At 51.2% G+C, this 26,967-nt stretch overlaps 2 protein-coding genes across 3 annotated transcripts; one reads left to right on the forward strand and one right to left on the reverse strand.

Moving 5' to 3' along the window:
• Positions 1-12,455: 12,455 nt before the first annotated feature.
• AIRIM (AFG2 interacting ribosome maturation factor) lies at positions 12,456-13,962 on the reverse strand. Of its 2 annotated transcripts, none has more exons than XM_057403391.1 (4): positions 13,697-13,962; positions 13,446-13,625; positions 13,216-13,334; positions 12,456-12,839 (listed from the first exon to the last, which is right to left on the reverse strand). In XM_057403391.1, the coding sequence occupies exons 1-4, from the start codon at positions 13,960-13,962 to the stop codon at positions 12,772-12,774; spliced, it is 633 nt and encodes a 210-aa protein (XP_057259374.1). In that variant the 3' UTR covers positions 12,456-12,771. The 2 variants fall into 2 exon arrangements, with proteins under 2 accessions (XP_057259374.1, XP_057259376.1); XM_057403393.1 differs by having other exon boundaries at positions 12,456-12,825; positions 13,697-13,941.
• A 167-nt stretch (positions 13,963-14,129) lies between these two features.
• On the forward strand, positions 14,130-18,530 carry CDCA8 (cell division cycle associated 8). The gene is made up of 10 exons (XM_057403394.1): positions 14,130-14,264; positions 14,359-14,487; positions 15,165-15,205; positions 15,722-15,797; positions 16,130-16,269; positions 16,721-16,797; positions 17,129-17,227; positions 17,383-17,509; positions 17,983-18,069; positions 18,437-18,530. Exons 1-10 carry the CDS (start codon positions 14,183-14,185, stop codon positions 18,479-18,481), a joined length of 903 nt encoding a protein of 300 aa, XP_057259377.1. The 5' UTR covers positions 14,130-14,182; the 3' UTR covers positions 18,482-18,530.
• Positions 18,531-26,967: the final 8,437 nt, after the last annotated feature.

A 26,967-nucleotide genomic window follows, 5' to 3' on the forward strand; every position in this document is an offset into this window, starting at 1 on the left:
CTGCTGGAGCAGGTGGCTTGGCAGAGGGAGCAGGCACGGAATCCTGCTGGGAAGAAGCTGGATTGGATCACGTTTTCCATTAAGCACGGGGCTGTCTCTGTTCCCTGGGAGCAGACCCAGAGCTCTTCATTCCCAGCCTTGGGCAGCAGCATCCCCTGGGCTCCTCCTTCCCCTGCTGCCTGCAATGTGACTGCTCAGGTACTTTGATTATTGCCTCCCAAAGCCAGGATGTGAGAGTGCTTGAGCCCCCAGCAGGCATCCTTTGAGGACAAGGGACTCTCCAGCATCAACAGAGCTGTAAAGAGAGTCCCCTTCTCTGCTGTCTGATTGTCATAATACAGCCTGTAACGCATCACACCCACTCTGTTTATCCATGTTTAAGAGACCCTGGGCTTATCTTAAGTCTACCACTTATGCAGAGAAGAAAGGCCCACGGAGTCTGCTGAAAGTCAGGGGACATTTGGCTGCAGCCACCCCTTGGGGATGATAAATGGCTGATGGGGGAATGCGACAGGAAATGGGATGAACTCGGCTGTAAATGTATGCGGACAAAGTGGGTTTGATGAAACCTGAGCATTACGGGGGGGGGGGGGGGGGAATGTGACCCCCATTCCTGAGCCAAGCCTCACCCTCCCCAAGGGCTCCCTGCCCCTATTGCCTGATACAAGCTCCCTTGCATCCCAACGGAGCAGGGAGACCACAACCATAAATCTCCATTTTTCAGTGGGACCAGATTCCATTTAGGCCATTTACCAGTCTGTTTGGGAAAAGGGATTTCATTCCTTTGCTTCTTTGTGTCAGGATGGATTTACTGATCCCAAACATGTTCCTCACACTTTATTTAGGGCCTAATATGCATCATTTACATTGCCAAGCTGTCACCAGCCTGTCTGAGCTCTATAGGCAGGCAGGCAATGCGTTTCCCCTGCCCCATTGCTCTCCCTGCCAGATGTGGAGCTGTGAGGATAAAGCAGTTAGGAGATCCCTTGATGCAATTTGCCTTTCGGGGGGTTGCTGCTTACTCCCCTGTGTGCAGGGGCCAGGCAGGCTCCACATGGATGGACACCATTCCCAGGACCACGTCACCTCTAAGCTCTCTGGGAAGGGAACTGATTTTCCCATTAATGGATGCCAAGCCTGGGTCTGGAGCCCAGCAAAACCTTGCCTTTGTTGGCAGCAGAGGATGGGCTTGGGAGGCACACGAGGCTCTTGGAACCCTCTTACAAGAGCTCATCCTTGGGCTCTCCGTGCCTTGGGGTGTCCTTGCTCCACAAGCAGCATCCTGACTGCTCCAGGCCATGTTTCCTCTTTGCTATGTGATTCAGCAGGGTCTGCCTCCCTGCCACCAGCATCCAGGATGGAGAACATGGAGAGATCCCAAACCAGAGCCATTTTCCACCCAAAAGGAACCCATGGTTTCTTCCAGGGCTCCAGGAACTGAACTGTTCAGCCCTGGGAGCTCTGAAAGCAAAAGGAACAGTGGCTTTAGCGTGCTAGATCCCTGATGATAGCACAGGAAGGGGAATACAGCCAGGATTTACATTCTGTCCCTGGTTTGGCTGATAGACTTTAGCTGGATGGAGCATCCAAATGGGGTTTGTTCAAATTAAATGGTTGCAAATGTCACTGAGACAGGAAGTTCTTCTACACGCAACAAATGGGATTTACACCTCTAGAAAGCATGCAATAGGCATGCTTTTTCACCTGCTACTGCCTATGAAGGACATTCTTGTCCTGGACTTCTGACTTAGAATATTAAGACCAAACAGCACCATCCTGCTGAGGTGCCAGGATCTATCCAGAAGGATTTCAGAAAGGCAACGAATGCTTCTTCAATGAATCGAATGAAGCGTTCCTTCCCAGGTGAGCAGCAGAATTACCTGCAGCAGCAGTTGTGAACATCTGGCAACACTGGCACAGGGTGCCCAGAGAAGCTGTGGCTGCCCCATCCCTGGCAGTGCTCAAGGCCAGGTTGGACACAGGGGCTTGGAGCAAGCTGCTCCAGTGGAAGGGGTCCCTGCCTGTGGCAGGGGTTGGAGCTGGAGGAGCTTTAAGGTCCCTTCCAACCCAAACCAGGCTGGGATTCTGTGGCCTCCATGACCCCAAATCAGAGGCCCTAGAGAAGGAGCATCACAAATCACCCTCCATCCATGGACAAAGGCAGGAATCCACTTACCCTGCTCTCTTCTGGACGTGGTCCTTTCCGCCCCTGGTAGATGCTCTGCTCCCATGTGGGTGATTTAGGGAGCAGAGCTCAGCACCCCAGGGCTGAGCAGCCTTTCTGCAGCTCAGGTCCCCTTCTCATACCTGCACACAACTGGCCTGGCTCCAGACAACTGGATTATCTTCCTGCCTGCTGTTAAATATATAGAGAGGTTAAGCATGTTTAGCCTGGGTCACAGCACTCAGCACCTCGTGGGGCTGTGCTCGCTGTGGGAGGCAGGGGCTGGGGTGGACACTGGGGCAGCCAGCAGCTCTCATCACACGTTCCTCTGCATGAGGAGCCTGTTTCAAACAATGCCTTGTAAGTGCAAAGCTCCATCTCCAGTTACTGTTCCTCTGCATCAGCCAGTCCCCTGCTCCACGTGAGATATGTTTCAAATGATAGCATTTGTCTTTAATAAATGGCCACTCCATAAACTGCCTCCTGTGGGGAACCTGGGGTTTATAAGTAAAACCTGATGTTTCCATTTCATTACGGTGCGTTCGCTCTAAGATGAATCCCAACTCATCCTCTGGTTAATATCAGCCCAAGGTGTGCAGTGGGTTTGTATTACTCGGTATGAAATTCATATTGCTGGGCTTAATCCGTTTCAGATCCCACAGCTGTCTCTGTGCCAGCTTGACCTGGAGCAGGGATGCTCTTCCTTTGCTGGAGTCACCGGCGGCACTGACATTCAGAGGAGATAAAAGCAAGGCTCCTTCCATGACCACAGAAAGTCTGAGGTAGATTTGAGCTTCTTTAGCCCAACGTTTGCCTCGGAATACCTCCTGGGGTGCTTTATCTCTAAGGTCAAACCTGACCACCTTAAGCACAGCCTTCTGTATGTGTGCAACTTGGATCTTGACATCGGTCAGCAGAAGACGACCGTTTCCCAACCATTCAGTAGACATCCACCTACAGCTTCACTGGAAAACTCTTCTCATTCAATACAGAATGCATGCAGAAGACAACAAAAGGGCCCAGGTACTGAGCATAGCTGCGTTTGGCTTAAACATAAAGCATGCCCTGAGCGATCCCTGGAAGCCAAGCCTCACGTTTCACACCATCACTCACGTTCCAGTGCTCCATCACTCAGGTATTTCTAACACAAGCAATGAGATAATCTCTGTCCCGTGAGAACTGCTCTGCTGCTGTCTCCCGTGGCTTGAAAGGGGAAGCAGAGCACTGCCTCATCCCCTGTTAATCTTTGCAGAGATCCCTTCTCTGACTCAGTCTCACTAGGGACTGAAGATCCCTCAAATGACCTCAAATCAGGTTCAGGAGGGCACCACTGATTTGTGTCAAGAAGAGAAGGCCTCATCTGAAGCTGCAGAGAGCCATAAACAAATGGATAAGAAGAAATATGTATTTTAGCCACTAACACCCCCAAAGCAGAGTAAATGAATGAAACCACAGAGCAATTGAACCCTCCAGCCTTGAAGAGGGCCCGTTTGGGAACGCCTGGACAGGACAAGCTCCCCCAAACCACTGCCTGCAAGCACGGGGCAGGTCTGCTGCTGCTGAGCAAGGTGGTCTGCAGGGACCCCTTCACAGGCTTGGCTTTGTTCCCTGCTCCCTGGTCCCAACCTGTAGTTTAGTTCCTAGCAACTGCCCTTTGGGGATGGAAAAACTACATAATAAATAAAAGACTGCCCCATTTGAGCTCCATCTGTTGGGGTTTATAACTGTTCTCCTTCTAATTGCCAACTGACAATGTGAATTGCAATTAGCTAATTGCTTGCTAACTTTCCGTTCTAATAATAGGCCTGTTCCAGAGTTATACAAGCTTGGAGGCTGCTGCTGTTCCCTTGCAACTGGCAATAATAAATAATCCCGTATTCGCTCAGCATTGCCCTTCCTTCCAAGTTTCATCCCCATGCAAATTGCTCCAGCATGTACTAATCCCTGACGGGATGGCAGAGGCATCAACAGCGTTTCTTTGCCTCCCATTGCACTGCAGGGTTCAACACTTCCACGATGATGTGGCACCGGGATGCTGCGGCTGCCCTGTGCCACTCTGTGCCTTCGCATGGGAGCTGCCCCTCCATAGGGCTGGGCAGCAGGACCAAGTGTTCTGCATCCCTGGAATTCCATTCCTCCTGTCAATATGGGTTGGCTTTCGTTTGCTTTTGGGAGTTTTGGGGTTTGTTTGCGTTTTTTTGCTTTCCCTTCACAGGATCAGATGTGGCCCTGGCCCCCGCAGTGACATGTTTTATTACCAGTAGCTTCAATAATGTCAGCACAGACCCAAACCGGAGCGTTAAGGAACACACGGTCTCCAGCAGCAAAACAAGGTGTACATGGAGTCTGGATCCTAGTGGGGCTACTGGTGGGAAGCGGGGTCGGGTTGGGTGCAGAGCCCCAGCATTCCCAGCACTGGGAGCATTGGGAGCTCCCTTCCACACGGGTGAACTTCCCTGCACCCCTCTCCAGGCTTTCTCATCTCCACTTGGTTCCTGCTGTGCAGATGCAGCTAATTGAAAAGCAAAGCGAGAGCCTGATCCAGGGAAACCGAGGCCAACGGAATGAGCAACAGCGTTCCCTGGCGCGTGAGGAACTACTGAACGCGGACCTGCCAGCGAGCTGACAGCTCCAGGGACGACACACTAATCTTATTAAACTCGACCCAAAAGAAAAAGCCTTTTTAGAACTGGGGAAGTCGTGTCCAGCGAAAGCTGGGCTGGATTATTCCCTGGTGCCTCGGGGGTTTTTCCATGTCATCCCAAGCCTCAGGAAGGGGATGTGGGATGGGGATGGGATGGTCCGGTCTGCCCGGACCCTGCTGTCCTGCAGGGCTCAGCCCACCTGAAGCTCTGCCTCCTGCAGATGTGGCTAACAGCTGGCAGCAGGAGCTCACCAGCAGGGTCTTCATTAGAGGAGCTGTTCTTTGGCTGCCTCAGGTGCCCCCCCCACCCAGGCCCCTGCTCCAGACACATCAGCCACAGGCTCCACAACTGCTTCAGATGGCTTTTCCTTGTGTGCGGTTATCTGGACTTTTCCATGCCTTGTTTCTCCCCTGCCCTGCTCCTGACATCTGACTCACTGGGAGATTTATTACCTTTAAAAGCATTCCTTGTGCAAGCCACACTCCAGAGCTCCCATCTTCCTGCTCTCACTCTCAGCCCTGGAGCTCATTTGGGCATAGGTATGAAAACCATACCATGAAACAGAGTTCTCCTTGGCAAAGCCACCACCTCTCTTTGCACAACGTGGAGATTCCTCGAGGGAGGAAAGCTCTTTGTAGAGAACTGACGTGGACCACTCAGGATACCGCTTTCAGCATCTTCCCCCGTCTCAAGCTTGCCATCAGCAGGGATTTCCAGACACTGCCAGGTTCTTGCTCCCCTGTGCCCCGCTATTCCCAGGTTCATCCTCCACACACCTCACTGTCAGACGCTTCTGTGAATGAAACTCCTGTCTTCCTCTTCCCCAGCCCTTTGGGAATGGCTGCGAAGCCATTGATTGATTTCTAAGGCCCAGGAATGAGTGAAAATGCCAAGGTCATTTGAGCATGAAACAGCACAGAAAAGCCAAGTACAACTCATTGCAAAAGAAAATCATCATAGATGGCAAATTAGGCCTGGTTTTTGAATGGCAGGGATAATCCGTTATTGCAACAGACTGGAGGGAACCCAGTCTTTTGGACCCATTGATCTCAGAACAAAGTTAATCCATCATTGATCTAACAACCAGTGCAGCCTGTGGAAATCAAGGAGACCTTTACAATTCCTGATGGGTAAACCCCTGGTTTTCTATTCTGCTTTCAAGACAAGCTCTGTTTAAACTTCTTCATCATTACAGTTCCTCCACGAGGAGAGGCAGATGGCGGAGCCCACTTTTGAGGGTAAAATGCAAAGAAAGGCAATGAATGATGGTTATTTGATTTCTCAGGCACAAAAAGCAACTAAAACCTTAGAATTGATTCCAGAATCACAATTCATTCCTGCTCATTCCCAAAACAGGGATGTGATGCTCTCTGCTAGCGCGAGCAAGAAGGATGCTGTTGCTGCTGTCCTGTCCCCACCGCTCAGGTGCACAAGGCAGGAGTGGGCTCTTCTTGCTCAAACGAAGTAGCGAGACACAAGGAATGCAGCCAAAGGAACAGCTTTGCTTACTTCTGCTTTGGCTTCCTCGGCGTGTTTTTCCCTCAGCACCGGCTGATGGGTTTCAGGCCGAGGGAACATTAGGAAACGGAAGGGGGAAGGCTGTGACACATCACACGCGGTGCCAAGGAATGGCAGTGACGCACGGCTGCTGGCGGGGACCCTGGTGTGCACCTCACCAGCACCGCAGCACGGAGCCACCCTCCGTGAGGACCCTGCTGTCCTCACTGCCCCAGCAGCCCGCAGCCACCCTCGGCCTCCCAGCGCCAGCTGCAGCTTCTCTGCTCACAGAAGCTGGGGATGATACCGGCTGCTCCACACCTCCCGTGGAGGGGATGCTGCTGGGGCCATGGCAAGGGGGCAAGGTCCGTGGCATCTCTGGAACCTCCCTGTTGAGGGCAGGAAAACCAGCCCTGGCAGCGGCACGGCACAGTTTGTTCCTGGGGCTGGCGGCACGTTGAAGCTGAAGCTGAGCCGCAAGCCAGGTCCCTCAGAGGCTGGACCACGCTGCCATCCCCGGGGGAGCATCCCTTCTGCTGTGCCCTATGAGTTCCCCCCAACACTGCCAGGTGCTCTACGAAATGAGGTGGGACCAGCTTGAATTCATCTCCTAAGCTCAGGAGAGAAGAGAAAAGGTCCTATTATGCTTAGTGCAGAGCTGAATCTGGTCTCTGGCTGACAAGTGGCTATGGACGAGACACAAAAATGCTCTAAAGCTGACTGCACCAAATGTTTCTTCTCCACCTAACGCTGTTGTTTGGGATTCGGTTAGGAACAAAACGGCATCTTGTAGTTTTTAATAAAGCTCTTGGCCAACAGTTCAAACACTGGAGGCGGGGGGGAAGAGGGAGAGAGAGGATGAATTTATGGGAGCGGGAGGAGATCATTTGCTTGCTTAAGAATTGGAAAAGATTAATGGTGTGCAAAGGCTCTTGGACTCATTCCTCACATAGCAGAAGGGTGAGGAGGCTTACCGGCTTGATGGTCTGCATTCTGCCTGCCCCAGGTGGGGGTGTCTGCACTGTGGAGAAGAAGGAGCAGGGAGCACATCCCATATCAGCCTGCAGTGAGGAAGGTGGCTGCGGCTGGGGGATGGAGGAGCATGGAATCTCAGAGAGGTTTGCTTTGCTAAGGGCACAAAGCTGTTCCAAGAATCTGAACCTAGGGAAGGTCTCCCTCCTCTCAGCGCCATTTGGCAATGAACATGAATAAGGAAGGTGAATCCAGAGGCAAGGAAAAATGGAAGGAAAAAGAGGGGATTTCCCCAAGTTCACTGAAGAACCCAAAGCTTCTTTACAATAGCCATAAACCCCTACAAGCCTTGCTGCACGGCAAGTGCAGTGGGGAAGAATGAAGAGCCACTGGATGCACATGGAGAACCCTGACTTCAGCGCAAGCAGAGGCTCTGCTGGAGAGGCAGATGATTGCAGCCTGGCTCAGGCATTGCTTCCGGTCTTCCAAATCTCATCATCCCACTGGACTTCGGGACAACAGAGAAGCCTTTTCCCCAGAGGCCCATGCTGAGTGCCGCCTTTAGGCACAAACCATGCGGCTGCATGCAGCTTGCCATACTCCACAACCAAAACAGGATGCTCAGGTCACTCAGTGAGCCACTGACCATATCCCCTGCCTGAAGTAACAGTCACCTCCCCGAAACCAAAGTTATGCTGGAATCTAGATGAGAGGATGGGCAGCGAAACTTGCTTTCCATTGCTGGGTCACCATCAGGGGAACATCGGATACATCTCATTTCTCCGTGCTGCTCTAGCTGGGATATTCCAAGGCAACAGCCCTGCCACTTGGCTGGGTACATGTTTTCATGCCTTCGTAGACAGCCATGGAGCACAGTCCGCTATGGAAAACAACGCTCCTGTGCTATTTACGAGTGTCTTGTGCTCAGTGAGGGGTAGAAGGCTGCGGTGATGCTTAAAACGTGGTGTTTTGTGGCAGCAAGGACTTCTCAGAAGGCCGTGATCAGTCGTGTTTTTCCAATGGGATTAGGAAATAGAATGTTTGCTCTGTCTGAGAAGGAATAGGAACTCGGGCAAAACTGCTAAACATGAAAGTTCCTGGACATCTGGAAGGGATTAGTCAGGAAGGTGCCTGGGACAAGGAGTTCAGGCGGGTTCAAGAGACACCTACTGTAGACTTGTTTCCACGGAAGGAGGGAGGAGGAGGGAAAGGGTTGGGGGGAAAAGCAGGAAGGGAGGATTGAAATGAAACCTACGCAGGACCGGCTGATAGGGCGAGAGGTGAGAACAGGCTCTGCTCTGTGGAAGCACAAAGTGCAGAGCAGGAAGCCCTAAAGGGTCTGCTGCAATAGAAGGGGCTGGGGTGGCAACAAAGGACAAACCACGGCGGCAAAGAGCCGGCCAGAGCACTGCTTGTGCCCACCTTTGTGAGGGCAAACAGCTCCCATGCTGAGCATATGGGAAAGCACAACCCTGCTGCTCAGGCAGATGTGCCCCATGCAACACACATGCACAGGGTTAGATTTTGCCCCCCTTGGTGCTCATCAGGGCAAGAGCTGTGATGAAGTCAAGAGCACTGGAGAAACACTGGAGCGTAGGCAGCCGGGCACTAGGAGCAGAGCTGCACATCCAAGTACTGGGAGCAGAGCTGCACATCCAAGTACTGGGAGCAGAGCTGCACATCCAAGTACTGGGAGCAGAGCTGCACATCCAAGTACTGGGAGCAGAGCTGCACATCCAAGTACTGGGAGCAGAGCTGCACATCCAAGTACTGGGGGCAGAGCTGCACATCCAAGTACTGGGGGCAGAGCTGCACATCCAAGTACTGGGAGCAGAGCTGCACATCCAAGTACTGACTGCTGGGTTTCTTTTAGGAGCGGGTAAGTGCTCGTGCAGCCTCTTGGGCCCTGCAAAATCACAAAGGAGTTCTGCTGCAGGCCAAGAGGAAGGCTGAAAACCGCAGGGCCTTGTGAAGCCCACGCTTGGTTTAGGAACCGACTGACTCGTGATGCTTTTTATCGCATATTTCTGCCTTTGACTCACTTTACACTTCAATTCAGGTGCCAAATCCTTTGTGTTTTTTTCCTAACTGGACCCTTGTAGTAAATTCAAGTTTGGGATCCAGGAGCTTGTACTGAAGCAAAGCTTTTGGTTTCAGAAGTCTGGAGTCCTCATTCCTGAAGCGGAACTGAGCAGACACCACTGCACCAGAAGCTGACTTCCACCCTAGATGAGAAAACAAACTAAGCAGATAGAAGTCAGATGCTCTCTATAAATGTTTGCGAGTGTTCAAATTCAGGAACTGATTGCAGTTTTCGCTTTCCCTACAAGTGAGGAATAACTGTGTTCAAATTAAGTTAGCAGGAGGCAAAGCTGGAAATCAAAGCACGAGCTTTGTGTTTCCTGACCATTTTACTTTAACAAGGTAGCTCCAGCTGCTAACTCGGGTTTATTGCACTCCTGAAAGACAGATCTCCAGGCATGAATACTTTAAGAGCCCTGCTCCCCAAAGAAAGGCACTCGGGTTTATCCTTATGGTTCGGTGTATTTTACCAGGGCACCCTGCTGCCTGCCAGGCGGATGCTGCTGCTTTTTCACTCTCCTCCCTCCACTTCCAGTACCCACATAGGCACTGAAACCCTTTGCTGGTGACAGCAGACATGGCTTGCTAATAGTGAACCATGACACAGCTTAGCCTTGAATTGCAGAAACAGAGAGTGAATCAGAGACCTCTGGGATGAGGGAGAGACGTGGGGAGGAAGAGCAGTGCCCACAGCAGGCAGCCTGCCCTGGCTCCCCAGAATCATAAAATCAACCAGGCTGGAAAAGACCTTTGAGATCATCAAGCCCAACCCTTCCCCAGCACTGCCAAGGCCACCACTGAACCATGGCACTGAGGACCTCGTCTACATGGGTTTTGAATGCTTCCAGGGATGGTGACTCCATCACTTGGGGCTGCAGGCTGGGATGGCACCACCCAGTGCTATCCCATTCAGGTACCTAACTTGGCCATGCAGACTCACAGGCAACACAGGAAGAGGAGCAGCCTTCCCACTTGAGTGCTCCCAAGTTAAGTGCTTCAAGACTGAATGCCCACCCTGGCAGCCTTCATGGAGGGAACATTTGACCCCACAGAGATTCCCTGGTGAATGCTAGCTGCGGGGAGTCTCACACTCACAAGGAACCACATTCTTGTTAGCAACTGGGGACCTTGGCAGCCATCCTGAGCTGTAACATCCAGATCTTGAAGTGGAACAAACCCACAGTTGTCTCCAATTAGAGTGCTCTGATGCTGAGGTTCAGTTGTACTCTTCCAGAACACTGCAGACAAATGCAACTGATGACATGGCCCACCAGCCAGAAACAGTGCAGAGACATTAATCATAGCAAGACTTCAGTGAGCACATCCTTCAACCCATTTCAGTCACTCAGTCAGGTCATGGCCACTTTTAATTCAGAAACCCTTCTCAGCACTTTTAGCAGGGCTGTTGTTAGCCCACAGCCAGACATCAGTGGGACAAACATCTGGGAGAAGCAGAAGGGCCACCACTGAACTCCTGTGAAGACCTTCCAAAATTGAAATCCATTTGTTCTTTATGCAGCTGTACTGAAGACCGACTGACAGAAGAGAGGGGTGTTGAAGGACTGTATAGTGTGTGCACATGTAAACATGACTCTGCATCCTTGAACACCACCATTTATTGCTTTATGATGTTGACTCGGCAAGGCCTGAGAAGGATGACACCGCAGGGTTCACCCTGCAGTCATCCTGGAGAAGGAAAAGGCACTGGAAAGACCTTAGAGAAGCTCCAGTGCCTAAAGGGACTACAAGAAAGCTGGAGAGGGGCTTTGGGCAATAGCCTGTAGGGACAGGCCAAGGGGAATGGCTTTAACCTGCCCGAGGGGAGACTGAGATGAGCTCTTAGGCAGAAGCTCTTCCCTGGGAGGGTGCTGAGGCGCTGGCACAGGGTGCCCAGAGAAGCTGTGGCTGCCCCATCCCTGGCAGTGTTCAAGGCCAGGTTGGACACAGGGGCTTGGAGCAAGCTGCTCCAGTGGAAGGGGTCCCTGCCCATGGCAGGGGTTGGAGCTGGAGGAGCTTTAAGGTCTCTTCCAACCCAAACCAGGCTGGGATGCTGTGCTCTGTCTCCATGCTCTTCAAACCACATTTCATGAACACAAGGCTGTACAGGCACTGTCAGCTGGATTTCAGCCTGGTGGCCTCTCCACCCACCAGCCCTCAGCTGGAGGGCACCTACATAAACCTACTGTGACCTGTGTCATCCAAGGCATATATTGACCCCTTGTTAACATCAGAAGTCAGTGACATCCCTAGGGAAGGCGCAGGGGTTGAACACCAGCAGCAGGCAATGGCTAAGCAAGTTTACCTGTGCTCCTTCATTGACTGGAACTGAAACACGGGATGTGAATCCCTAGAGCTGGGAGTTTACAGCTGGAATCAAAGCCCTGGAAAAGGAAATTAGATGAAACTGCTTACTCTGCTGTGGACAGGAAAATAAATGCCTTACACTGAACTAGTGCTGTGATGCAACCCAGGGCATCAGCAGCGCGCTGACACCATGAGTCAGTGACAAGTCACGGTGAGACAAAGGCACTCAAGAAGGAGGGGAAGTGCTTTGCATGCAGAAGTGTCTGCAGCGAGACTGCTGTACAGCCATTTGCTAAACAAAGCTGCATTCTTGGCCTATCTGCCAAACCAGTATCTCGAGTGCATCATCTGCTTCATCTTAAGCTGAAGCAGCAAGAGGGGGACTCCATGTTTCACTTCCCGGGGAAGGGGATGGCCAAGTGAGCAGCTCAGAACAGTGGTGTATGGCTCACGTTATTTTCCTTTGCAATTGGAACTGGGTATAAAGCATCATCCCAAGAAGATCTTTTGGCAGGAGGGGGGACACCCAGCCCCAGCGCCGCACAGCCACCGGGGCCCCCAGTGCTGCTCTCTGCAGGTCGAGCAGTGCCCTCAGGTGGTCACATTCCCTGCTCCAAGAGCCACTTCATCGCTAAACCAGGGAGCAGAGCACAGCTCCACCCTGTCCAAGCACCATTCTTTATTTGGCCTTCTCTGAGAACTCGGGTGTCTGTGCACCTCCAGCATTACAAACGTTCAAACTCCTTCCTTGTCAAATCCATGTGCAGGTGGGATGAAAGCAAACACACTGCTGAGAGGCACAAGGTGCAAACTGAGTTTAAGCCCTGATTTAACACCTTATTTATCTGTAAGGGCAGCACCTAAACATCTTTCTTACATGGTATCAGGACATTACATTACACCCATTTATTGGCAGATATCAAGTCCATTTCCACTTGAAAACAGAACAGCCCAACCATCTCCTGCTCAGGCCAAGTCCTCGGCTCATTCAGCCTCCAAAATGCACCAGTGAAGCTTCCTCAGTTCATCCTCCTCCTCTTTGAGGCCATCTTGGAGCACACCAGACTGTCACAGAACCTGGTCCACATCAGCCCCTCCTGTTCTCTGTCAGGAGCCTGCTGAGCTGCACAGCTCTCGCTGGTTGTCCACAAACAGAGAGATCTTCAGAAGAGTATCTGAGTTGGAAGGAAGAAAACAACCCCGTTAGCTTAATGCACTTTGTATTCTGTACGCACAAAAATCAACCCTGTTTCTAATAGTAATAAAGAAAAGTTTAAGGACAACCAACTTAGCAGACCAAGTGCAATGGCTCTCCAACCCCCTGGTTTTACTTCAAGGAAGGGCATTGCTTCCCGTTGAGCCAGCGTGTGATGGTATTTACGACTGAAGCTGTTCATGGTCACAACACCCAACTGCAAACCAAGCCAGGTCACCCACTGCCACCCAGACCAAGACCAACACACAGCGCAAGGCCTGCGTGGGACCTCCAGTGCGGAGCCATCACCAAGGAGCTCAAGGAAGGCTCCCTTCGGCTGCTGAAAGCGGAACCACCTTGAACAACGTCTCCCTTGTAGCGCTCCAGAATCTTCTCCCAGGACTGCGGGAGGGTCTCCATGTCTGCCAGGCTCTCACAGCTGATGCGGAGGAGGAAAAGCTGGATCTCCAGGTACCTTCACCCCCGGTAAGGACAACAAAGAGGCAGAGGAACCCAACAAGGATGGGAAAGGGACAGAGCCACCCCCCCCCAGCTCTGCCCACGGAGCCCCACCGCTGAAGGATACAGGTGCCGGTAGTGGCGCTCCACGTCCTGCAGCCCCTCCAGCGCGTCGGCCAGCGATGGGCAGCGCGGCCCCCGCCGCAGGACCACGTCCAGGCCCAGCTCCGCCGCCCGCTCCTCGTACAGCCGCAGCACGGCGGCCACAGCGGCCCCCACCGCGTCCCGCACGGCCCGCAGCTCCGCCCTGCGCGGCAAAGCGGGCTGCGCTCAGCCGCGGCCCCGCACTCCCCACCCGGCCCGGCCCCGCCGCCTCACCGCCGGCTGCCGAGCTGCTCCAGCAGGGCCTCGGCCGCTCCGCGCTGCTTCCGCCACAGCCGCTCCGGCAAGTCCGCGAAGGCACCGAGCGGGGAGGCGCCCCACGGCAGCCGCTTTGCCGCCCGCATCTGCGGCGCCAGCCCGGCCAGCGAGCCCAGCGGCGGCGCGCACCCGGCCACGGCCTCCCGCCAGGCCGCGTCCTGCCGGGCCACGGCCGCCGCGCAGGGCCCTAAGGCCGCCGCCATCGCCGACAGCCCCGGCGCCATGGCAACGCGCCGGGTCGGAAGCACCGGTTCGTCATCGCCCCGCGCTGAGCTCTGATTGGGTGCATTTGAACGCGCGGCTGGCGGCAGTGCTCCGCGTCCCGGTCCCGGTCCCGAGCCTGATTCCGATCCCGGTCCTGATCCCGATCCCGATCCCGATCCCGGTCCCGGTCCCGGTCCTGATCCCGATCCCGGTTCCGATCCCGGTCTCGTTCCCGTTCCTATGGCCCCCGCCAGGAAGAACCCCGGCGCGGTCGCTCGCCGCAGGAAGCTGGAGGCATTCCTGAAGGATTTCGACCGCGAGGGTAGGCCGCGGGACCGGGGGTGGTGGTGGGAGCGTGGCCCGGGAGGGGCAGCGGGCCCCGGGGCTGACGCCGTGTGTGTGCCCCCGCCCCGCAGTGGAGAGCCGGCTGGCGCGGCTGGAAGCTAACGGGGAGCGCCTGGTGAAGGAGGCGGAGGACATGTACGACATGCACATCCTGCGGCTGCCCGTGGCCTTCCGCGAGATGAACTGGCTGGAGTTCTTCGGTACGGGGATCCGGGCTGGCGGGGCGCGGTTTGCCTTCGGTACTTGAAACCAACGGCAATAACGGAGCCGCCGGGATCCATTCCGGCGCCCTCACCCCTCCCCAGCAAGAGGCCCGCGGGAGCGCTGCGCTCATGGGGTCAGTTGGGTTGGAAAAGAGCTTTAAGCTCATCCAGTCCAACCCCTCCCCAGCGCTGCCCACCACTTCCCCACCACTTCCCCACAGGTCTCATCTATAGAATCATAGAATAGGGTTGGAAAGGACCTTAAGATCATCCAGTTCCAACCCCCCTGCTATGGGCAGGGACACCCCACACTAAACCATGTCAGCCAAAGCTCTGTCCAACCTGGCCTTGAACACGCCAGGGATGGAGCATTCACAGCTTCCCTGGGCAACCCATTGCAGTGCCTCAGCACCCTTACAGGAAAGAACTTCTGCCTTATATCCAGTCTAAAATTATATCCATATATACCAATATGTCTTCTTTATATCTGATCTTCCTTATATCCAATCTATGTGCTTTGTGATTCCAGCACTGCCCAGCTCCCTCGGTGCCCCCAAACTGGTTTTTGCTGGTTTTCTGCACCCTAGTGGTAACTTACTAAGTATATCTGTGTATGCTGTTTGGGGCTATGGCTTTTATATGTCTTGATTTTCTAATAAATCTTTTCTTTTTAGCTAAAGCAGGATGCAAGAAGCTGTTGGAACTGACAGCAGTGGTAGGTTTCTAGCATAAATCTTTAGCTTTTCTGATACTGTGGCATACCACTGTGGACAGGGAAGGGTTTCTTGAGTCTGTTGGGGTGTTGCTATAGCAGAGGATACACAAATACTTCCCTCAGTGTTGCTGTGAAACCTAACACTCTGCTATATGGAGTATGGGTTTTGTATGCTCCTGCTGCTCCATGTGCGTCTTCCCTTATCTGCTTGATTTCTCTCCCATCCCTGACAGCACGCACACCTTTCAATCAATGAAAGCATTCCTAAGCTGGTTGGGCAGCAGGGTGCACCCTTGTAGCACACTTATGTTCACACCTTCACACAGGTGAAGCACACTTGTAGCATAAGTGTATTAGTCCTGCATGGCATGCAGATGAGTGTCACTATCACCTCCAGAATAACTGGGGAACATCCCAGTTTAAAGCACAACAGAAAGCACAAAGGTATTCTTGCTGCCTGTCAGAACTATATCCTACTGAGAGCCCTAATGGTCTTGTGACTGGTTTTAATTGTAGGCAGACTTGGAAATACCAGAAATAAACAAGTTGGCAGCAGAAGTTCGCCGTACTCCTTTCAAGGTCACCAAACAAGGTGAGTTTGTTCTAAACATTGTGGTGAGTGCCATGAGATGGAGGCATGGCAGGGTTTACAGACTGTGAGTAACAGCCCCGTTCTTACTTATGTTCGTCAATATATTTAAAACCATGCAAACAATCTTAGTTTTCTCCCTGCTATCTGCAGGAGCTCTGCTTAATTCTATTAAAACATTCCAAATAGTGCTCTGTCAACCATCTGGATGACACTGGGATTTAGATTTTGCAAGCAAATTGTTGCTCAAAAAGCTTGTTGTTTGCTATTTACCTCCTCTGCTAACTAATAATTGCAAGTTACTATTTATTTTCAACTTGGGCAACACTTTCTAGGGGGAAAATTGCCACAGCATATTGAAGCTATTCAAGAAGAAGCTGAGTCTCCTTTGCTTCCTCCAACAAAGAAGGCAAAACATGAGAGCCAGTGTCTTCCAGAGTCAGAAGCTAAAAGCATTAATCTAACAACTGGAAAGGTAAATAGCTAGTTTTTGTGATGCCTTTATTCCCAAAGTGTGAATTACTTATGGAGACAACGCCTACGACACTAGAGTTGGGTGGGATACTTTGAACTGTAGAATCCTAGAATCCCAGGTTGGAAGGGACCTCAAGGATAATGTGGTCCAACCTTTCTAGGCAAAGCATGGCTTAGACTTAGATGTCCCAGCACCCTGTCCAGCCAGAACTCAACAGTGTCCAGTGTTGGTGAATCCCCACTTCTGGGGGACTTCAAAACATCTATCACTTCCTTGAAAGTTGTAGCAATAGGGGAAGGTTACGGAAGCTTCTTCGGTGTTTGTTTGTGGACTCTTGTGCCTGAAAAGGAGCCTGTGGAGCCAAGCAGTTTGTATGGAAGCCTCTGCTGATGTGGACTCAGCTGTCACACGAGAGTGAGGTGACTGATTTGCTGCGTAATGTGTGTTTCAGGCAAAGGCATCCACTAAAAAAGTGCCAGCATCCAGGAGCAGAAGAGCTCCTGCAAGAGAGGAGCGCACAAACAAAAGGTAATAGGGGATATCTTCTGTGCTGGGTTTCAGAAATGGAGAGTAAGTGTAAAGAGCTAACACAACCCTGAAAAGGACTGGCTTAGTAGGCTGGTGGGTGTAGTTGTGCCATCCTATAGGAAAAAATGGGATTTAACAGTGAATGAAAGATGGGCAACTTTCCGTTCTGTGGTGAGCAGCTACCCCTAGCTTTGGGGTTTAACTCTGATTAGCGAGAACCTCTGGTTTTCTGTGGTGACAACCTCATTCAAGTCTTTGGTAAGATAACGCTTGCACAGTTGTTAAAAGGATTCTTACAAGCAAATGTTTGGTTTTTTTCCCCCTTTAACAGATCAAGCAAAACCAATTTTATCACTCCAGCTACTGGCAGAATCGTTGATCTCTGTGCTCCGGGAGGTTCCTCCATGATCACACCCAGATTTGATCCCAGGTTTGCCTTCTGATGAATTTCTGTTAATCTCTTATGCTGTCATCTTCTGGCAATGTAATCCTTAGTGGCTCCTTGAACCTGAAATGAAAGACTTTGAGTCAAAGTGCTTTGAGCAACTGCAGTGCCCTTTCTTACCTCTAACTCTTTTGTTTCAGCATCTTCAAGACACCGGGGTTGCGCGCACCTGCAGCACACGAACGTGTTTACACCGTCTCTGCCAATGGCAGCCCCCTTGCTGACATCAATGATATCTTCATCACAGTCCCTGTGGGAGGAGGGGAGGTAAATCACAAACTTGAATCTGCACTTGAATCAGTGCTGAAGAGATAGCTTGCAACTTCTTTTTAGAGGGGTGGGAAGGGGCCTTACTAGTTTCAGTTCATCCACTCTTGTTTGTTTAGTTGTGCCACTGCAGTTTATCAAGGGATGGATAGATTTAACATAAAAAGAACCTTCAAAGACTTTTAAGAAGTGTGAGCTCTTCAAGCTGGTCAAAACAGAATGTAGAATGATGGCTGCTCTGTGTTTAAGTTGCATTTAAAGTAGCTTCTGCTGGCAGTCATGTGTTAATGCACTGCAAGGAAGGTATGAGATGAGCTTCTGGTCAAGCTTAACATAGTCTCTGCCTGTACACAGTCTCCTGGTATGCTTGGGGTTTATTTGCTTTTATTTTCTAATTGAATTTATTTGCTGCTTCTGACTACTGCAGCTTTCTAAGGACAGAAAAGCTAAGATCTGGCTGTTGTTTTCCACAGTGCATTCGTTTAGCAGCAAGTGATGTGACCAAGAATAATCTTCTTCATCTGAATGCAGAGGCCCAAGGATTTATGCAGAAGCTATCAGTAAGTCTATGTATTTTTGTCAGTCGTAGCCTGAAGTCATAAGGCAGTGTTGTCATTATGGTATTAGTCACTGAACTCCTGAACTATAATAGGAGCTCCTTATTTTTCCCTGCCCTGCCTTGTATTTTGGCTCATATCAGTGGTCAAGAAGCATGAACTGAGAAGGGGAGGAGACAGAGTAGCTTTACATCACATCTAGCTTAATACAAACTGTAAATAAACCATGTGCTTCTTGAAAAAGAACTATTGTCAATGCTCTTGGAAAGCTGAATCAAAACTGAAGGTGTCTTCTCCTTCAAGTAGAAGTTGTAAATGGCTGTGGGATATTGGTGTCTTAGAGCACTGACTCATTTCCCTTTCTTTCTAGGGTCGTCTCGCACAAGCCTGCAGTGCTACAAAAACCCACAGATGAAACTCAGTGGATATTGACATCCCTCTGTAAATACAGAATGTAACCTTTAGGACTGCTACCTTTAGTTCTTGTCCTAATTGTGTCTTCCATTAACTTAGAAAAGGGAGGTTAACTAATTTTTCTACCTGTAGTATGTAATGGGATTAGAATAGATTTCATTCTTGTTTTTCAGGGCCAGGGGGGGCAGGTACTCTGTTTCCTATTTCCTTTAAGGTTTGAGACCAAGATACAGTTATCATGGGCTTGCAGACCAACAGCCTAGGCAGAAAAGCTATTCTGGTATTTCACAGAAGACTTAAGCAGTGGACACAAGTGACTGGGGAAAGAAACCAATGGTTCAGATTTGAAGCGCTTCCTTCCAGGCATGTCCTTTCTCTGCAGATGAGCTTACAAACTGAGGCAAAAGGCAAATTGCTGGTGCCTGGGGCTAAATAGAAAGATTCTTGTAGTTCATGATGCTGCCATGAATCTCAATGCTTTTATTCTTATAGTAGCCGTTGCATTTTAACTGGCTTTGAGGTTTGTATAAAGAACTTGTGCATTTTATTGTTTTAAAAGAAATAAAGAATTGGAGTTGCTGAAACTCAATAGAATCAGCTGTGCTGTGGCTCAACCAGATTACTGAGGGTAACCTTCGAGCTACTGGAATATCACTAATGTGAGAGAACTTTGCTCTTCCTACACCCCCTTTGAAACCTTTAGGAGAAGCAATGCTCCTGGAACCAAGTATAGACAGGGAAGAGGAAAGCTTGACCTAGTCAAAACATTGTTTTGCCCTTTCTTCTCATCTAAATCGAGTTCGTTCAGTGCATCTCTTTGACAAACAGACATATTGAGTAAATGCTGTTTTAACTTCCTCAGTCATTAATGTGGGGCTTTTCCCCATTGCTTACAGGAAAGAGAAATCTTGCCCTGCTTCAGAGTCATGAAAATTCACTTTTAAATGTAGCCCCTTGGGAACTTGTCATTGGAATTGGATGCATCAATTCTAAGTCCTAACTGCAGGTGGCAATATTGTAAACTACGAATTCTGTTAACCAATATTCTTACGGAATTAAGATATTACTTATACATACAGCAAAAAAAAAATCCTTGAAAAATAAGTGTTTAACACCTGGAAGTTTGGGAGAAGATGAATCTGCAGAACTTGGAGGGTTATGGCTGCATCTCAGTTGGTACTTGTTGGGGTTGTTGGCAAGCTGACTTTGCTCTGTAGAGCATGGAGGTGGCATAGGTCAAGGTTCCTTTTTACCCCATCCGTGGCAGTGTTCAAGGCCAGGTTGGACACAGGGGCTTGGAGCAAGCTGCTCTGGTGGAAGGTGTCCCTGCCTGTGGCAGGGGGTTGGAACTTGATGAGCTTTAAGGTCCCTTCCAAACCATTCTATAATGATTCTGTGATTCCCAGAGGCAGTACTGCCAGCACATGGCATTCCCAGCACAATGCAAACAACAGGGCTGTTAATATTCAAGCTTCCTTTTCCCATTGTCAGACTGAGTTAATTGTATCTGACATGAATTAAAGCTGTCTGGCAGCTAATAGCTAAACAGATTCATCACCTAAATCCATTTTGCATGCTGTCTGCAGCATGTGCTCCTCTGCAACGGGGGTAAGCTGTATTTTAGGTTTATGCAGTTTTATTGCTCGTGTAAATTGTTGCCATCACTTCTGGGCCTTGGCAGTTGCACTTTGTTTAACGTGGAACCTACTTCTCCAGTTCAAGGATTATGGGGGCAATGCAGGGAAGCTGTCTGGTTTTGTGGATTTGGGGGAGGTTTAGTGTTACCTGTATGCTAGCCTGGCTGTAGTCTGAACTGCTCTTTAAACTGAGTGATGGGAAATAAAGAGCAATGGAGAGAAATAACTGCTCTGTCAGGTTGGAAGGGGCTGTGCCCATTGCTGGCTGGAGCAGTTCTGCCTACAGAAAGAGACTGATGTTGGCTTGTGCCACCTGAGATGCTGTGGGCATGGCTTTGGGGACTGACCTAAGCAGAGCCGGTCTTGGGGTGGGCTAGAGGGCACTGAGGTGCCTTCCTGAAATACCATTTCTGCCTATGTTCTTCCCAAGAATTGAACTACCTGACCTCCAAGGGTCTGTGTTTTGTGTTCGTAGATTGAGGCTCTGCAGGAGGAATTAAGGCCCCTGTGTTTTGTGGTTGATTCCAAGAGAAAAAGTGGTTTTCCTGGTTGCCATTTCACCCACGATGCGTTCTGCTCAGGGCTGACAACTGTGGCTTTCTTGTAAGAAGGGTGGTCTGGGGAGTAATGGCCATTGTTTGTTAAAACATTGCTGAGCATTGACTTAAGATCAGAACTCCTCGTCTGAACCAGAGCTCTTCCAATGTAAGTTTCCCTTGGGAAAGAGCAAACTGCGGAAGGAAGAGCTGGTGGTACTTCCAGCAACATAAGACCCAGCAGGAAGTGGGTGGTAGTAGCAGGACAGGGCTTTTATTGTGCTGGATAACTACAGTCTTGCAGGGAAAAATGCATTCCTGCATAGAGCCAGCCCTGAATCTGCTCCTGTTGCAAGCAGATACAGCCATACATTGTGCACTGATCTATGCTCAGGGGTGTCTGTGCCACAGCTTTGCTCTGGGGTGTGAGAAGCCCCCAAAGTTCAGCCCAAATTGAGAATGGGAATGTGCAGCTCTTAATCGAGAGAAAGAATGAGCACAAAAGGTACCCAGCGAGGTACCGTCCCCAGGATGTGCTGACATTGAACTCCCACAAAGGGACTGTGTTAGATAATGATCCTAATAGGTGGCTCTTGCAGGCAATTTGATAGATGTGCACTATCAAGCATTGTCAGAAATAGCTCCGTATACAAAGCAAGCGTTTATCATCGTGGACACCTTGCAGGTGGTCACTGATTCGGTGACATTGGAAGGAAGGACCAGATACCAATTCCCTGCTTGCCGATAGAAGGGATGATAGTTTAGAGCAAATTACAGCTGTCTCTAGGCAATTCTTGCACGCAGGAGTTTTGGATTTGAAGGTGCAGGACAGCACATGCAACTCCTCCAGCGGACCTGTAGAATTCCACCAGAAATCCATGTCTCCTGGGTCAGCTGAAGGTGTAAGAAGGGGGAATATTCCTTAGCATCGCTTGAAGAGGCATTGAGCAGATCAGTTCTCACTTCTCTCCAGGTAAGTGAGTGGGAGAACTGCAAATTCAAAGGTGAAATGTGTATCTGGTGTTTGGGTGAGTTTAGTTGAACAGGCTGCATCTCCAAATGTTCCATTGCAGTGACTGCAGGTAGCTGTAAAGGTACTCTGCACACCCAGAACTCACCCATGGGGACTTGTGAGTCCATTTGAAAACAAGGATAACCCTCAGGGGTGAGGGAAATGACAAGAAAAAGGTATTTTCAAAACCAGACGTTATTTGCTTAATCAATAGGATGAATTGTGCTGAAAAACTGACTCTTCTACATGAGTGTCCTCTCCAAGTGAGTCGGTGAGGGCTCTCTGGGGACCAGTGAGAGTGTCAAGCTCCTAGTGTCTGTGATGCATGATGCTATTCCCTTTGTAAGGGCTCAGCTTTGGGGGGCCTTCCTCAGTGGGGACAGGATGCTCTCTCCACTCCTATTCCAGCCTGTGTTTCCATGTCACCTGATGGCATCTGGGGCATCACAGTGGCTCTGCTCTAACTTCCATCTCCCTTCCAGCAGCTCTCAGCTGAGCAATGTGCAGTTTTTAATGAGGCAAAAAGATAACCTCCATCAGGGAGATGAGTCCATTGGAGCCACACGGTGTTGTGCACAGGTAAGTTGTCTCTGCACTGAAGGACTGCAGGTCATAGAATCATAGAATGAACCAGGTTGGAAAAGATCTTTAAGATCATCAAGTCCAACCGTTACCGCAGGGCTACCAAAGCCACCACTAAACCTTATCACTGAGGGCCTGCTGTAGTGGAAGGTGACCCTGCCCATGGCAGAGGGCTGGGACTGGATGAGCTTTAAGGTCCCTTCAATCCAAGGCTTCTGTCACCCTCCATAAGAGGTGCCCATGAGGCAGGCTGGGTCTTGTGAGGCTTTCACAGCCTCACACCTGAAACTTTAAGCCTTTCAGGAGGCCAAAATAAGTATATCCAATTTATTCATAGGTGGTAGCAGGCTTTCTTTCACAGCTGTGCTGCAAATCAGTTTGATGTTGTCCAGTGAATGTCATTTACAGCATGATAATATGAAAGGTGATGTGACTGGACCTCACTGTGGAATTGCAGGCGCTGCTGCTCCGCTGTCACATCAGAGCTGGGGAAAGCATAAACGATCTCTTAAAATACAGCAGTGGGAAGCAGAGCTTACAGGGTGCAGGCTTCAGAGCAATTTCATCCTTGGCTCTGATGAGAGTGAGGAAGAAATCCTCTATTTCCCTCAGAAATTAGTGCCCATAAACCACAGAGCTTTACCCTGCTCCTGCCCAAAGCCTTCGCACACTGAGAAATGGGATTAGACAGAGCCGCTCATTCTAACATTGCACACCAAGACCAGGCCCCCCTCCCTGTCTCTCCAGGGAGAGATTTATTGCCTGCTACAATGTAATTAATCTAATTTCCCTTAATAAGGGTGAGACAGTTAACAGGAAAGTCATGGCTTCAGCTCCTGTTGCTGTCCCTAAGCCTGGCTGTGCCACCAGAGCATGGACAGGACCGTGCCCATGTGCCCAGCACAGCCCCTCACACCGGGGCCAGGCGCTGTCTGTGCCTCCAAAGGAACCAGGAAATATCCCCCTGGAGCCAGAAATCACACTGGAGAATCCCTCTTCCCTCCCATGGATGGATGCCCTTGAGCTCAGGCTTCTGCCTGGGAGCACCAGTGAAGGACATAGCCCTGGAGATGCTCACTGCGATGCTGCAGAAGAGGGTGGAACAGGAGGCATGAAAGGATGCAGGCTCTGCTCCCAGCACCTCTGGAGCAACAGCTCGTGGTGCTGGAGTGTAATCCCATGCCCTACTGGGGTCTGTCTGCTCTGCTGGTGCTGTGCAGCCCTGCAGCAACTGCCTGAGAGCAGCTTTCAAGGGAAAAAAATCAATAGTTACTGGTTATGGGTCAATCTTCCTCATCAAGCACAAACCCTGCTTAGTTTGCACAGTTCAGGGCTACACACAGCAGGGAAGCCATCGTGTTTCCATACAGCAGTTGAAATGAATCCATTTGCAACCAGACATTTAATGAGATCTTGTCCAGCACCCTCCCTGAGTGATGCTGGGACCTGGCTCAAGCCCCCAAATCAAGGGGCTTGGGGAAGTGACTTGATCCTTAGTGCTGGAGCACAAAGGCAGTGGGAAAGGACAATTTATCCTTGTCATGCATCAAACTCAAAACTAGCACTGGGGGGTTGAGCATTAATTGCAGCCTCTCCTGGCCAGCTTTGAGCTTGCAGAACCTGGCACTGTAGGACCCTTATCACTGGGAAGAGGCGCTGGATCTAAGGGCAAGCCCATCCCTCAGCACTGCTCATCCAGGGAGCAGGAGCACTCCACAGAGCAGAGACCTGTGGGTCCTGCAGGTGAGCAGGCACCATGAGCTGGGTTCTGTCCTTCTGCTTGTCCCTGCTTGCACCACCGGAGCCCAGCACATCACTTGCACCCACCGTCCTGTTGATACCCTGGTGCTCAGGGCTGGCTCCCAGCGAGCAGTGACAGCAGAGCCTGTCTGCTCCTCTGTGCATTCACCGTTACAGCAATAAAACCCAACCCCTTGGTCTCCTTTAAGAAGCACATCTGCTCTTCTCTCTTCCCAAACCTTCCCTTCTGCAAAGGGCCTCAGTTCACCTTCATGAAAAGCACTAATTACAGAGTAATGTGGAGTGATGAGCATCTGCAAATGATACCTTCTGTGAGCAGCAAGTGGATTTTCCCCCATTGCTGCAGCATGCATTAGTGATGGAGGTGGATCTCGCTCAGCTCAGGCGGTGCAAGTGAGGAGGAAAGAGCTGCCCTGGGCCACCCTGTTTGTGCTTCTCCCCACTTGGGCTCATCCACACAAACAGCAAAGGCTGGATCCAGATCAATCCAGGCTCCTCACCTGGTGCCAGGATAGGGGGGGACAGTGAGAAATGGCAGCTTGAGGATCTGTCTCCCTGCCTGCTGTGTGCTGCAGTGGGAGAGGAGTATGAGGAGGGCTCTGATCTACCACCGAGGGTGACCCGGGAGCCTGGGAAGCTGCATCCTGATGGCATTTGATTGATGGGATGTCAGGAGTTGTTGTTCTTCAGTGTCAGTCAGCCTGCCTCTGCTGACTGCAAATGAGGGCACAAGGAACTGGCCAGTAACCAGCGCCGGATGGGAAGTGCAAATCCAGTCTGGAGCGTGCCTGCTCACAAAGGCTCCTGCTTTCCCTTTCTGTTGCTCAATTACTGCACACAAAGAGGAGACACCGGAGATGCAGCTCCACAGGACCCTGCTGGACAGGGGAACCGCTTGCCAAGGGCTGCCAGCTCGAAGCAGCTCTTGCAGGTAAAGCACAGAGATGCTGTGGGTTCGTTCATCCATGAATGCCCGGATAGTTCAGACAGAAGCACCCAAATAGCTCCCACTTGAATGCTTCATCACTGGATGCCTGAGTCCCCTGGGGAGCATCCAAGGTGCTGTCTGCAGGTAGCCCTTGGAAGGATGCAGCACAAGACAAGTCAGCATCACTTGCTCCCTATAACCAAGAGGCCATGTGAGAGAGAACCAGCTCCCCTTTCCCTCTGGGCCAGGGATAACCCCTGGCAAATAACCCCTCTGATGGGCTTTTATCCTCGCTGCCAATGAATTACAGGTTCATTCTCTCGTCCAACACCCAGCTCACCTCGAAACAAGGAGGCCCAATGGCAAAGGGAGGAGGAGGGAGCTTCGGAGACCGAGTTTGATGCTAACAGCCTGAGTTAATTGCCGATTGTTGGGAGCGGGATCGTGGGAGCCTATGGCTCACTCCACATAATAACATCTCCCTCCTCAGACACTGTCTCCATCTGGCACTTGCCATCTGCTCCCCACAGCACTCCCAGCCTTAGCTAAGCTTTGCTGTAGGAAGCTTCTCCGTGCAGAGAGCTGGAGCCCCACTTGCAGGCAGCACAACACAAGTGGGTTTGGAGGCTGGGCACTCCCAGTGGTCCCTCATACCCCCAGCACCTCTGCCCTGTACACCAGGGCCATTGCCAGGATGAGGTGGGGATCATCATTGACTGACCCAGGCAGGGGCTTGCAGGCTGTAAGGAAGGTCCCTGTTCAGCTTTTCCCCTCTATCTCCATCTGCTAAAGACCTGCCACTACATTCCTTTTCTTGTCTAACCCTAACTGCATTCAGACCACCTCTGCTCTTTGCAGCCATTAATGTCCCTAAGAACACTTTGCTTTCGATGAGAAGCACAAATGCTGCTTTCAATACAGAGCCACCTCGCTGCTTTTCCTGCTTCCCAAGCTCTCCTCGAGCTCACAATATCCCCAACCTCTTTGGAGGCTGACATTATTTGCTACAGCCGTAATTGCCTTTTGGCTCCCAAGATTACTGATGAGCCTTTCTCTGTGGGTATTCCACGGCACTGCCTTTCTGGCCACATGTGTGGGACCAGCAGCATCGCAGGGTATTTCCTTTCCTGATGGAGCGGGTCTAATTGATTCCAGGCTCATTCCTGCCTGCAAGACTGGCTGCCCACGGTGTAAATGGAGAAGATGGGGGCCCTGCTCCTCATCCCACCTCTCCCACTCGGGGATGGAACCCTGGCACCACCGTGCCCCAAGCAACAGAGACCTGGCCCCATCCCTACAATACTTTAAACGCAGTGAAAGGGAATCAGTCACATTAAAAGGGAGTCGTAAAGCAGCTTTGGAGGCCGTGCAGAGCTGCTCCATGTGTTTGTTCAGAGCTGAGCCATCTCACAGTGCCCATAAACCCCCCGGCACGCGGGCTGAGCAGCGTAAATCTTGCCCTCGCTCCTCTCTGCTCACTGGCTGATGGCAGCGCGCAATGAGGCAGCCGGCACGGGCACTGGGGCACCGTGTCCTTGCTCTTGCAGAGCCAGCCCAAAGAGATGGAGGTTTTGCAGCGTAGGCAATTGCACGCTCCCAGGACACGGCAGATGCTGCAGCGTCACCACCTCTGCAGCGCTCTTCGGGATGCGCTTGCTGAGCATCTCAGGCTTCAGTGAGTTTTCCTCTTTGTGCCCCGTCTCCAGGTCGTGTCGCTTCCTCTTCTTGCCCTCGGCTCTGGCCCTAAGCAGGCATCGTGGCTCCTCACCTGCCCTGCGACCGAGGGCCTGCTTCACAGGGAGGTTTCTTGCAAAACTGGGATTCACATGGAATCAAGGAATGGTTTGGGTTGGAAGGGACCTTAAAGCTCCTCCAGCTCCAACCCCTGCCACGGGCAGGGACCCCTTCCACTGGAGCAGCTTGCTCCAAGCCCCTGTGTCCAACCTGGCCTTGAACACTGCCAGGGATGGGGCAGCCACAGCTTCTCTGGGCACCCTGTGCCAGCGCCTCAGCACCCTCACAGGGAAGAGC

Source organism: Pezoporus wallicus, unplaced genomic scaffold, assembly GCF_028554395.1.
Source record: "Pezoporus wallicus isolate ANWC-B61680 ecotype Strahan unplaced genomic scaffold, APGP_CSIRO_Pwel_v1 contig_8232, whole genome shotgun sequence".
In the NCBI taxonomy this organism is placed as follows: domain Eukaryota; kingdom Metazoa; phylum Chordata; class Aves; order Psittaciformes; family Psittacidae; genus Pezoporus; species Pezoporus wallicus.